Genomic DNA, 12,983 nt, shown 5'->3' on the forward strand with positions numbered 1-12,983 from the left:
TAAGAACCTTGTATATTTTAAAATTTGATATATACTGTCTGTCGTCTGTCTGTCGTCTACCGTCGCCAAGGTGTTTATACTATTAATCGGATGCAAACGTTTACGTTCTTCGTTCATCCTGAAGGTAATCGCCTGAGGGGTATGAATACTATCTTGACGTTTTAAGCTCAGCTAAGGTGTGTTGTACTCAACTGTGGTGTGGTGTACAAAACTCAACTATGGTATGCGTTTTTCGTGGTGTGTGTGTGTGTGAAGTAAGACTGCTATGATGCTAAGTCAAGGATGATGAATGAAATCTCTTCACCTTGTTGCTAAATAGTGTATTCTCTTCTTTTGTCTGTATGTACAATTACTAGCAATTATTTTTACATTTCATTTTTTATTTTTATTTCTTTAAATATTATCAGCATGGACATTTATTACTACAAAATTGAAGTGTTCTTTAAAGCCGATTATTATAAATTTTTTCACACTTATACACATATTGAAAAATTAAAAACTTCACGATTAACGGACAAAAATGCATACATACTCGTATGTATGTATGTATGCATTCCCAAAAATTGCTATTCTATATTTTCTCAATTAATTTTACGTGAAAGTTTCTTTTTCTTATCAACTGACTTCAAAAGTGAATGCAATTAATTTTAAAACATTTCTAAAAAAAAATTCAAAAACACAACACTTCTTAAATTACACAGAAAAAAGTACAGTACTCTACAAATATTGTATGTATGTACATATGTATGTAAAAAATATACATTAAACTGAAGTCTTACTGCTGAGGTAGTTACGTTACTATTGCGCAGTTCTGTTTCGTTAATGATTATTTATTAAACTATTTTTTGGGTATATATTATAAACGGTAAGCGGCAAATTTCTTGACTATTGTATGTTTTTTTTTCTTTTTTATTATTGTTTAAAAAATTTCTGCTTACTATGCTACCTGTGGACTCACTTTCGAAGCAAAGCGTCTTATTTTTATTCATTTATTTTTTTTATTGTAATTTTATTATCGTCACACTCCCTATGCTATTTTCTTGCATTTCACTGTGTTTACAACTTCCCTGCTTTACAAGTGCAAATAAACAATTATTTTCCATAGAATTTAATGATTGTGTGATAGCTTTGTTTAAAAATAACTTTGAAAGCCAAAAACAAAATATAGTACACATAACACATAAACAAGAGACACTATACACTATATGCACAGTTATATAGTAATAGTACATCATATAATAATATTAATAATAATAGCAATTTGCAATAACAAAAACAAAAATAACTTAATGCATAAAAATAACTTTGCAAACTTTTCACTTTTGCTTACTACATATTTTTTGTGTGTGTGTTTTTCGTAAAAAAAATTAACGAAAAATCATAAAACGAAAAACTACATTTGAGGTATTTAGTTCCTGTTGTAATGCTAATCAATCACTTTACAAAATACAACTAATTTTAACGGTACGCTACACTAAAAGTTTAAAAATTAAGCGCTATTTTTAATTTCATTAAAACTTAATTCTATTAAAAAATTATTGGCAACTAAAGTATTAAATTATATTACATAATTTACGCATTTAATGCATAAATTTTGTACGCTAGTGTAGTTTAGTACTAAACAAAAATATATGTACATTTATATTATTGCAGCTTATTGGGCGTGCGCACTTTTGTTGTGTTGCTTTATTTTACTTATAAAATTTTTATATTTTATTTTTCTCTGTCCTTGCCTCACTGTCGACAACAATTTATGGCAAGACATCCAACGTGCTTAAAAATAATGAAATTCAGACTCCTTGGGACGAAAGACGCACTTGCCAAATTGTTGCGCTCAGTTTGGCAAAGAGAAAACCGACAATTTACGATTTCCCTTTTGAAAGTATAAATTTCTTTAAAAAATTAATTAAATTTTTATAAATTTAGTCACACTTTGCAAAATTAAATTTCACTTATTTGCCTCAAAAAATTGCCACTTACATATTAAAATTACCTTTTTAGTGCGCCATGCCCGCATAGCAGAACAACTGATACCTAAAAAATATTTATTTATTTTTTTCTTTTTATAAAGAATATTTTTAGTAAATTAATAAAATTAAAGTTTCACAAATCACAAATATTTGTTGTTTTTTTTTGTGTTATTGACCCAAAATGGAAAAAGTATACAAATATCTACTGATATGTATTGGCGCGTGTTTATAGGCAAATTGAGCAGACTGCAAAAAGAGTGCAAAAAACAAAATTCTCAATCTTTTAGCAAAGTTCATCGAGCGAAGTGTCGAAGTAGATGCCGAAATGTCGATTCGTCGGCGTAATCGATTTTTTGGCCTTTGTCCTTCGATTACGTGGAAAATTTTACTTCAGGATCTGGGCTTACGTGCGTCTGAAATACAGCTCGTTCAAGAATTGAAGCCAACGACCATCGGATTGCGCCACATTTTGGCTTATTGGGCTCATTTAGATTTATTATTCAGTTATATGGGAAAAGCAGTCGAAAATTGGTCAGATCGAAAGAGTTGCGTAACTCGTAGCCGCGGTAGACATATGCCGGATGTCATATTCAAAAAATAAATGCCTTGAAATTATCTAGCAGATAATATAGAAAAAAAGCAAATCATTTTTCAAATATTTCTATTTTGTACTGGCATTTTTCTAAGTTCTCAAGCGCTTAAAAAAACACCTGATACATATACGTAAGTTTTGTAATTTTGTTACTGCAAAATTTTTATTATTTATTATACAAAAGTTTCGCTACTCGAAAAGTTAATTCCTTTCTTGGTTTCACCTAAATTTTCTCTCAAAGCTGTTACTTATTTTACAGCAAATCAACTCTGTTACAGAACTGTTGGTAACAGCCTTTTTTGCATCGCTCTCATACATTTTTACAGTGGAAGCTTTTGCGATAAGAGAGAGATGTGAGAGGGAGAGTGATGTAAGATTAGATTTCGAAAAGAAGAATTTGATAAAATTTTGTAGCAAAAAGTTCAACGCATATTAATTTACATAGGAAGGAATAAGTTTTATATGCGGAACTAATTTAGGAGTCGCTGAATGAACCAGTTGACAGTTGTCTTTTTTATGTCTACTTATTTTACAGTTATGAATTTTTGAGGGTAATGAAATCTATAGATTAAGCAGTAATGTCGTCTACTGTATAGGTTCAGCGCCTTTTAAACGTAGATTTTCGAACGGATGCGCGATTCAAACGATGAATATCACTAACTGCGTCAAGAATAATTTGTTGTAAGTGGAGCGAAATTAGTGAAACGAAATGTAAAGTTGTAAAATGTGAATTGTAAATAAATGTAAATAGTAAATAAATGTTGCATCTCAAGGTTGCTGCAGTAGCTGTGATATAAATTCGGCTCATTCCGCTAACGCAGACGCGAGCGTCTTACTCGGAATCGTCTTAAAGTTTATCGCTACGTGTGTTTCCTTTATATATGTGACTCGCTTACTTAACTTTAAGTAATCTTGTACCAATACATTTTTCATAAAACGACTACTAATTTTAGTTCACCGAATTTGCCTTTTCGAAAAGTCGTTACTACTCTTAGCATCTACATTTTTTTGTCTATAAATACGTGCCAATATTTTTAATATATTTAATTGTATATGCAAATATTGCCAAACCTTGCTAAACATTACTATTGCTTTGCATTAAGAAAATTAATAAAAAATTATTAAGAAAAAATATGCAAATTGAAAAAAAAAAAAATACTAACTATTGCCTTGCAATAAAAAAGGGAATACATTAACTATTGCTTTGTAAATAGAAATTCCATTGAATTGGCTATTGATTCGAGAGTGTGCGAGGCAGTTGTATAATATTATATTAGGCCTGCCGTTATTTTACGTACGTTTGTGCGTGTGTGTGTGTGTAAGAATGCATGTACGCATACTCGTGTTTTACTTTTATTCAGAAGTATTAATTCTTATAACTCAAGAAAACATTTTCAAATTATTTATGTATATTACATTTTCCTGTTTTCCAAACAAAGTAAGTAGACTGTTTATTATTTTTAAACAAAAAAAAAAACAAAAAAAAGGAAAACAAAAAATATTTTAAATGCACTACAGCACGCCGGTGCGTATACGCAATCAGCGCCAATAGTGCGGCATCACAGAATATTAATGGGGGGCGGGGGCGGTGTGGGGAGGTTACTAACAAAAGTTTTATGTATATACATTTGAATTTTTTGCGGTTTTTTTGTTTTTAATTTACAAAATAAAAGTGTGTACGCATGCAGCCAAAACAATTCAATTTAAAAAGTGGTAAATAAACTTTTCTGCGCTACTTATGCTGCTATGCGTGTATGTGTGTATGCATATTTTGTTTTGCTTTTTCTTTAATATGTGTATATAGTATATATGTACAAGTGTTTGTTAGCTTTGCTCAACTGGTATTTAACTATGTGTTTGATGATTTTTTTTTTAATTTTCTTCTTCTTCTTCTTCAATCAGATATTAACTGCGCGTTGTTGTTGCTGTAGGTTTATTGGTTTTTGTAAATCTATTGTATGTAAAGTAAGTATGTATGTATGTAAAATGGCTATTGTTGCTACGTTGCTTGTATCACCCTGTTTAGTTTGTTGTTGTTGTAAAATTAGTCTATTGCGCGCTATTTTCACAGATGGTTGGCATACATACATATACACAAATTTATTTACTTATATGGTATGTATGCGTGTATGTGTATATTGCATATATTTTGTAGTTGTTTGCATAACTGTTTTTTTTTTGTAATTTTTTTCGCTTTTTTATTATGCATATAAATATGTATTTTGTTTGCAAAATGTTTTCAATAATTTTACTAAATTTTGTTTGTATATTTTGTTTTTGCTTTTTAACTTAAATCATAATAAATTTTTTTTTTTACTTGTTTTACACTCACACACTTTCTTTACTTTTTACTTTTCACATAGAAGGCTTGGTTGCTTAATTAAATTAATTACTTTTGCTTGCTATTATTATGGGTATGTGGTTTTGTTTTTTATAATAAGAGTGTTTTCAATCTAACTTTTCCAGTAATTTTGCATACTGCGTTTTTAGCAAAAAAATTGTTTTTTTTTGTTTTTTAATATTTGTTTGCGCTATTTATAATATAATAATATAAATTTTATATACCGACGTAATAATTAAAATTAATTAATTTTTATATTGTATTTTTAATATTTTTTCTTAATAAAAAATTTACAATTTTAAGCTTATTGCTTTATCGCTTTGAATAAATTATTTAAACAACTTTTTGCTTGCATTAAAATCTTCATTTTGCTCACTTCAAGTTTTCATGCTTTTTAAATATAATTTTATAGCATCCTGTTTGCTTTTTATTTTCCATTTAAATTCCCTTCTGTTTGTTTCTCTTTTTCCTATTCTTTTTCTGTTTTTGTGTTTTGTTTTTGCATTTAAAAAAAATCAAAATGAGTTGCATGTATTATTTTTAGTTCCAACACTTATTGTTGTTTGCTTGATTTTCTTTTTCTTAAACTTCTTTCTGCTTGATTTCATTTCTTCTTTTTGGTTTTTGTTTGATTTTCTTTTTTTGTTTTATTTTACTCCAGCCAAAATTGCAATTTTTGAAATTTTTGAATTTTGAATTTAGAAATTTTGTTGCAGCGACTGCCTACACAGAGTTGTTAGAGTGGCGGTACGCTGCATTTTGTTTTCGTAGTGCGAAAACCAGAACTAGAAAAATGTTTTCCAAAGGTGTGCCTAAACGAAAAATTTTGATTTAAACCAAAAGTAGTACTACGAAAATTGTTGGAAACTGTAATAGCTTTCAGAATTAAGCTTTGTTGCGGGCGTGTCTTGCGGTACTCGCGGCCCGCATTTTTTCACAAACGTGCCCAATTTTAAGCGCAGTTGTAGCAAACTACAGTTTTAACAATTTTTCTTTTAATTTTTGCAAGTTTTTTGCCTCTTTGCATGATTTTTCAAACATATTACAAAAAGTTGTGCAGAACGTTTTTGAGTGGTTTATTTTTACGTTTTTATTCATGTATATGTTTCTCATGATTTTCTTCTTTTGCTTGGGTCGCTATTTTTGCTATTTAACTCATCTGTTTGTTTGCTTGTTTGTATGTATGCAGTTTTTCTTCGAATTCTTACACTCTCCTTTTTGTTATATATATTACTTATGCGTATACTATATAAAAAATTTAACTACTTCTTTTAAAGTTTCTTTATTATTTTACTTATAGGCACCCAATTTACCAATCCTTCATTTGAAATACTAAATAAAAAACCTTATATGCTTTTCTCTTTATACAAAAAAAACCTAAAAGCTCATTCAACTCCGAGGGTTAATGGTTGATTTGTGATAAAAGAATTCATTTTAATTTTGCTTCCGAAAAATACATAAAAAATCAAATCAAATAAAGCATTTAATGGTTTTGAAATTTTGCAAGCCAAAAGCAGTTTGTTTTAGGATATACAGAGAAAAAATTGTGATGTGATGAAGAATTGAGAATGACTTCAAGTGGGTGGATCGTTCGCGAGCAAATAATGCTGAAAGCCATATTTGTTGGAAGTTTTGACCATCGAAAGGATTGTGATATTTAACAATTTCGACATAGAACAAAAAAAATTATAAAATTTGAATAAGTTAAAGCGGGATTTGCGGTTTTTCCCCTATTTTTTAAGGCGCAACCCTTTCCCAACCTAGCCTTCAAATTGTATTGCGTTCAATAGTAAAAAAGAGTATAAAAACGTAAAATGAGATAAAAAAAAAGAAATATTAAAAAAATTACAAATTAAAAAAAACAATAGACCCACCAAAAATTAAATATAAAAATATATAAAATTTCATTAAATTTCAGTTAAAGCGAGATTTACGACTTTTTTCCGATTTCTTAAAGCTCAACAAACTTTTCCAACGTAACCTAAACTATTAGTTGAGGCCATCAATAATGCGCGACACTGAAAATTGGCTTACAGTTGTAATATTAAAAAGGGAGAAAGTAAAATAGTAAAAAAAATGAAAAATAGTAAACAAACATAACATAACATACATAAAAAACTAAATAAAACGCACATTAACATAAAAAATTAAAACAAAATAAATTACACAAAAAAAATTAAATAAATAAAAATAATAAATAAACAAAATTAATTTAAAAAATATGAAAAATTAAAATAATTTAAAATAATATTAAATAAATAAAAACAAAAAAAAATTAAATAAATAAAAATACATGAATAAAAAAAATTAAATGGAATAAAAAATAATTAAATTAAATAAAAAAATCATATCAAAAGAAGTTTAAAAAAATAAATAAATGAAATAAAAAAAAAAAATTAAAAAAAAACTCAAATATAAAAAAAGTTATTAAATGAAAAATATAAAAAAAATAAAATTGAATAAAAAATGAAATTAAAAAAAAAAATAAATAAAATAAAAAGTAAATTTCATAAAAAATTATTAAATGAACAATATAAACATATTATATATTAAAAAAATTTAAAAAAGAATAAAAAAAATAAAATTTAATAAAAAATTTAAAAAAAATTAATAAACAAAATAAAAAATAAATTTATTAAAAAAAATTATTAAAATATAAAAACATTATGAAATGAAAATATAAAAATATATAAAAAAAAAATTAAAATTGAATAAAAAATATTTGATTAAATAAAAAATTATATTAAACAAAAAAATAAAAAAAATAAAATAAATAAAAAGTAAATTTCATAAAAAAATGTATTAAATGAAAAATATAAAAATATATTAAAAAAATTTAAAAACGAATAAAAAAGAATAAAAAAAATGAAATGTAATAAAATTTATATTAAACAATAAATTAAAAAAAAAAGTTATTTATTAAAAAAATTATTAAAATATAAAAAAATTATTAAATGAAAAATATAAAAAGTAAAAAAACAAACTTTCTAAGCTCACTCTCACCACTTGAAGTCACCACACTCAGATTTACCATTACACATCACTCTTATATTTTTTCCCGTAAAAAAAGTTTGACTATTTTTTAACTTCAGTTATTCAGTTTTTTTTCTAATAAGGTTTATGTTCAACATTGTTTTTGTATCATTTAACTTTTTCATAAAATATTGCAGGTACATGCGGTTGCTATGGGCCACAAAGGTAGCGGTGGGAGAATTAGAGTGTGAGCGAGCAAACGGCTGGGTGTGCGGTGAAAGAGGTAGGCACAACTAGCGAGTCTCGATCGCAGTTTGTGCATACCTATCATGCTTGCATACACACACATAAACGTCTAGCGCGAACATACTCTATTCTCCAGCACCATACCTTTGTGACATTTATATGTATATATGTATGTTTGTATGTAGGTGTTGGAGCACTTAAGAATATGCTTCAAATTTGTTTTCATGCTATTGTAGAGTAGTTGATTGTGTGTTTTCATAGTTTTTTGTTTTTTTTTTGTTTTTGTGATTAAACTTGGTTCGTTTCTTTGCTTTGTTTTAGTGTTTTGAAAAATGTTCAATGTTGCTGCTTTGCTTAATGACACTTGTGGCGTGGGAAGTATGTATGTGTGTAAGTATGTAAGTAATTACTTTTAACAAATCCATTTCATCTTAATTTGTTTGTACGTTTAAGAATCAAATATAACTTATAAAGCGAAGCTGTTGGATATTACACACACATAGATCAATTGCAAATAAGGATTATACATACATACATAAAATGTGCATGCATGTATTGTGAGCGTTTCAATAGCACTTTGTTATTTCAAAAATGCATAATTAAAAAAAAAAAACCAAAAAAATCGCTTTCACTTTATTAATTATTACCGTTTGTTTTATAAATGTTTTTACTTTAAATATATTGAAATATTGATTTTTTAAACTTCTGCAATGGCATCACTTTTGGAAATTCACACACTAAAAAATTCATTTTACTTTAGTAGAGAAATTTATTTATTTATTTTATTTTCGATCGTTCCCGCACTCAATCGCGCGCGTGGTGGGGAAAAAGAGTTGAACTTGTACTATTTGGCTTTGCAATTTTAGGACTCTTTTGTGTGGTTATTATTTTTCTTATGTTTTCCCCCTATTTGAAGTTATTGCTGTTTGTTTGTTTGCTTATTTTTACTATTGCTGTTACTTGGTTACTTGGTTTCTTCTTTTTTTTATATCTTGTAAAAAATGCCTATATAAATGTAGTGTCTCTTCACTTTACTTTAAATAAGGTACTGCTTGTTGCTTATGTCTTGTGTTGCTATTGCCATGTTGGTATTGACTGTGTAAAAAAATTTAATTAAAAAAAAATATTTATAATATTATTTTCACAAAAAAATGCACATTGTGATTGAGGAAAAAGAAAAACAGCTTTTACGCTTCCTTTTCGAGAGTTAAGTGAAAAAGTAACAACAGTAAACTAAAATATATTTTACAAAAACAAAATATTTCCACGTTTTTCTCGCTATTTCTATACATCAATACCAATCAAAAACGTTCAAACTTTCTTATTCACTGTTTGCACAAAATTATTTGTTTGTTTTGTTGTTGTTGTTGTTCTCTTTTAATTTATTACTAAATACACATTAGTAATTAGAAATGCATTTTTACGTTTAAATGTGAATTTGTTTCAATTTTCTTTTTTGTAAAAAATTTAAGAAATGTAATACTTTTCTGTTGAGTTTTTGTTTGATTGAAATTCATGAAGTAAATATTTCTGTTGAAAATAATAGATTATTGTTGAAAACCTTTTTTGCATGCGTGATATGTGGCGCATAAATGTTGGGAAATCAAAAAGTTGACAAAATAGTGCAAAGTATACAAAACAAAAAAACAAAAAAAAAAGATATATGTATATTTGAAAAAAAAACTCACTATAGCTATTGATAAAAAAACATTTAAGCTCACTAAAAAATGTATAAACATTTTAGGTATTTTTTATATAAAAAAATGTATTAAAATTATAACCTTTTAAATCTCTAAGCTCCGAAAAAAATGTATTAAAATAATAGGTATTTTTTATATCAAATATTCACTATAGTCATCGAGAAAAATAAAAACATTTAAGCTAAAAAAAAAATGTATTTCAATTAAAGTCTCTAAGCTCCAAAAAAAATTTATAAAAATTATAGTTATTTTTTATATCAAAAACTCACTATAGCCATCGATAAAAATAAAAATCACAAAGAAATGTATTCAAATTATTTTTTTTTTTTTAAATTTCGACAAAAAAATGTATCAAAATTATAGTTATTTTTCATACCAAAATATTTCCTGAGCCAGTTTACGAGAAAAAACTGAAATGTTAGCTCGAAATTATAAATAGAAATGGTTTGTGTTCTATGTTTCTAAGTCCATATTGAAATCGAATTTATTTGTCAGAAAATATGACTTTAAAAAGTGTACTAAAACAATTTTTAATTTATATCAAAGTACGTGATTTTGTTAAAAAACCTTTCCTTTTTTGTAATTTGCATCAAATACTTTATTGAACTGCTACTTAAAAAAGGCTATAGCGAAAAAGAAAATATTTAAAAAAAACTTTACTCTGTGTACGAATTTTTTAAATGAAAGCGAATGCGCTCCACGATCTCAACTTATTTGTGTAAAATCAAAAATTTGCTCGACTTTTTGTACTATAAAATATTTGAAATAAAATAAAAGTTAATTTTCATTTATCGCCAAAATAATTTACTTTCAATCTTAATCTTAATCTTCTTCCAAGAAATCGTTATGCCCCACACAGCACGCTTGCAAAAAATATTTTCAAACACTTTTTCTTTTGCCAATCTCTATGGTATTTAAATGCAATTACAGTAGCACCCTGAAAACAATTTCTCAGTCGGATTTAACAGCTCAGTTTTTACTGTGGTTTTGAAAATATCTTTCATTTTTTGCTGTTTTTATATTTATTTTCTTGCGTTTCTTGCCTGTTTTTTCTGCATTTCAACTAAATAGCAGTTTAATGCTAATTGTTATTGTATTTATTGCAAATAGTTATATTACACAAACAAAAATTCAATTGCAATAACAGCGTAGTTCATAGTTGAGTTTGCTATACATTAAGAAAAATTAAAAAAAAAATCATAAAATCTTGCTTTGATTTGTTTCTTCAGTGTGCTTGCATTCGTTACAAAAAAAAAAATATTGGCATTTCTATTGCTTGCACTGAAGCATGCTTTCAGGCTGATTCACTGCGTGTTTTTGCGTTTTTGATTTCTCCTTTTCCTTCTGCGCTACTTGCGCCTACATTACTTGTTTTCTTCTATTTTGCTTTAAAATGTAAATTTAAATTAACTCACAGCAGCTGGTTGTGTCTTCTGTAAAACACAAACTTTTAACTTCGTCATAATTCGTAAAATAATTAATTATTATATTAATTCATTATAATTATTGTTGTTGCATATTTACTTTTTATCATTTTTGTTTTTGTTTTTTTGTTTTTAAATTAATATATTCCATCCGAGTGCAACAGCGGTTGCAACAGTAGTCTCTGTTCTTCCTTTTCTTGTTCTTAAGATGGAGCAGCAAACGCCTTGCGCGCGCGTAATGGCAAATTGCGCGCCGCGTATGAAACCTTTGCGCTCCTTTTGAGTGCGCGTAAACGAAAATCCTCACTTCTCCTCTACTTTCCTCTCTCCTCCTCCTTGTTATTTACTACGACACGACGACTACATTTATTCAGCAGCATTTGTAGTTGTTGTTGTCGTATCGTTGGCATTGGCATTATTTGTGATTGTAGTTGTTTCTGTTGTGGTTACCTGCGTGACAGTCGCACCAGCGTCCGCAGCAGCTTCGGACTTGGTGGTGGGCGCGACTTTGTCGTCTTCGTCGGTTTCCATTTGTACCGGTGGGGGGTTTTCAGCCTCGCTAGAGGCTGAGGTTTGTGCAGCTAACGGTGTTGTTGTTATTATTGTTGTTGAAGTTGTATGAACAGCATTTTCTTCAGCTTCAGCATCAGCGCTAGTTGGTGGTTTTTCTTCGGCAACACTTGCCCTGCTGGGCTCTTTTGCCACAGGCGGCGCATCATCCGCGTCTGTTTCCATTTCGCTGGATGCACGCAAACGTTCCACAGCGATGTCGGCCAACTCACCTATTGATGAATCGATGGTGCTAGTGGTGGTGTTGAGACGTTCATTGGTGGTGGTGCTGGTGGTGGAGGTATCAGTGGCGGAGGTGGTGGCGCTACTGCTGGCAGTGGTGTCCATCAGTGAGGTATCCGCCTCGGTTGTGCTCTCCACCGTTACTGGCAACTCCTGTCGTTCCCGTTTTGCCTCTGGTTCTTTCTCCTCCTCCTCTTCCTCCACCTCGTCCTCCTCTCCCTCCACCTGATGCTTCACCATTGTGTCGGTGGCGCTCTCACTGTGACCAGTCGCTGTGCTATTGCGCCGCCGCTCTTGCCGCGCCTGTCGCTGCTTTTGTTGCTGATGCTTCTTCTGTTCCAACTCGACTTGCTGCTGTGCGAGTTGTTGCTGCTGTTGTTGTTTGCGTTCCTCAGCCGCACGTGTCGACGTGCTGGCTATAACGCCGATAGTGGCTACACTGGCGATCGCGTTGCTGCTGCTGCTTGCTGTCTCGCCGGTGATGTCGCCACTGCTGCTGCTGATGCTACCGACGACGACACCGCTTGCACCGGTGTTGCCACCACTGCTTGCTGCTGCGTCGCGTCGCTGCATACACTTCTCTAATGCCATTTTTAATGATTTTCGTTTACGTTGTTTTGCTGCTGCTTTCTGCGCACTCATGACTACTGCTGCCGCCGCTGTTGCGGCCGCATCCTATTGCGAATGATTCGCGGCCGCCGCCGCAGCCGCAGCGGCGACGGAAGCGGGCACAATGCCAGTACTGGCTGCACTCAACCCGATCTCCTGTTTGTGTTCGCGTGCGATGTGTCGGCGCACGGTGTTATTGCGGGTGAAAGTGCGCGAACAGAAGGGACAATGGACGCGGATGCCTTGATGACGTTGGCGGATATGGGCGCGGAGGTTTGTCTCGTAGCCGTACAAGCGATCACAGTACAGGCACTTCAGCTTCTTACCTAAATGGGG

General features: G+C 30.1%; 1 protein-coding gene across 1 annotated transcript in view; it reads right to left on the reverse strand.

Annotated features, from left to right (window-relative positions):
- Positions 1-10,456: 10,456 nt before the first annotated feature.
- LOC128864269 (zinc finger protein chinmo) overlaps positions 10,457-12,983 on the reverse strand; it is a 69,375-nt gene continuing 66,848 nt past the window's right edge. Inside the window, 1 exon segment of the mRNA XM_054103842.1 lies at positions 10,457-12,973. Coding sequence (XP_053959817.1) covers positions 11,613-12,973 — 1,361 coding nt within the window. The 3' untranslated portion in view covers positions 10,457-11,612.

Source organism: Anastrepha ludens, chromosome 5 (assembly GCF_028408465.1).
Source record: "Anastrepha ludens isolate Willacy chromosome 5, idAnaLude1.1, whole genome shotgun sequence".
NCBI lineage: Eukaryota > Metazoa > Arthropoda > Insecta > Diptera > Tephritidae > Anastrepha > Anastrepha ludens.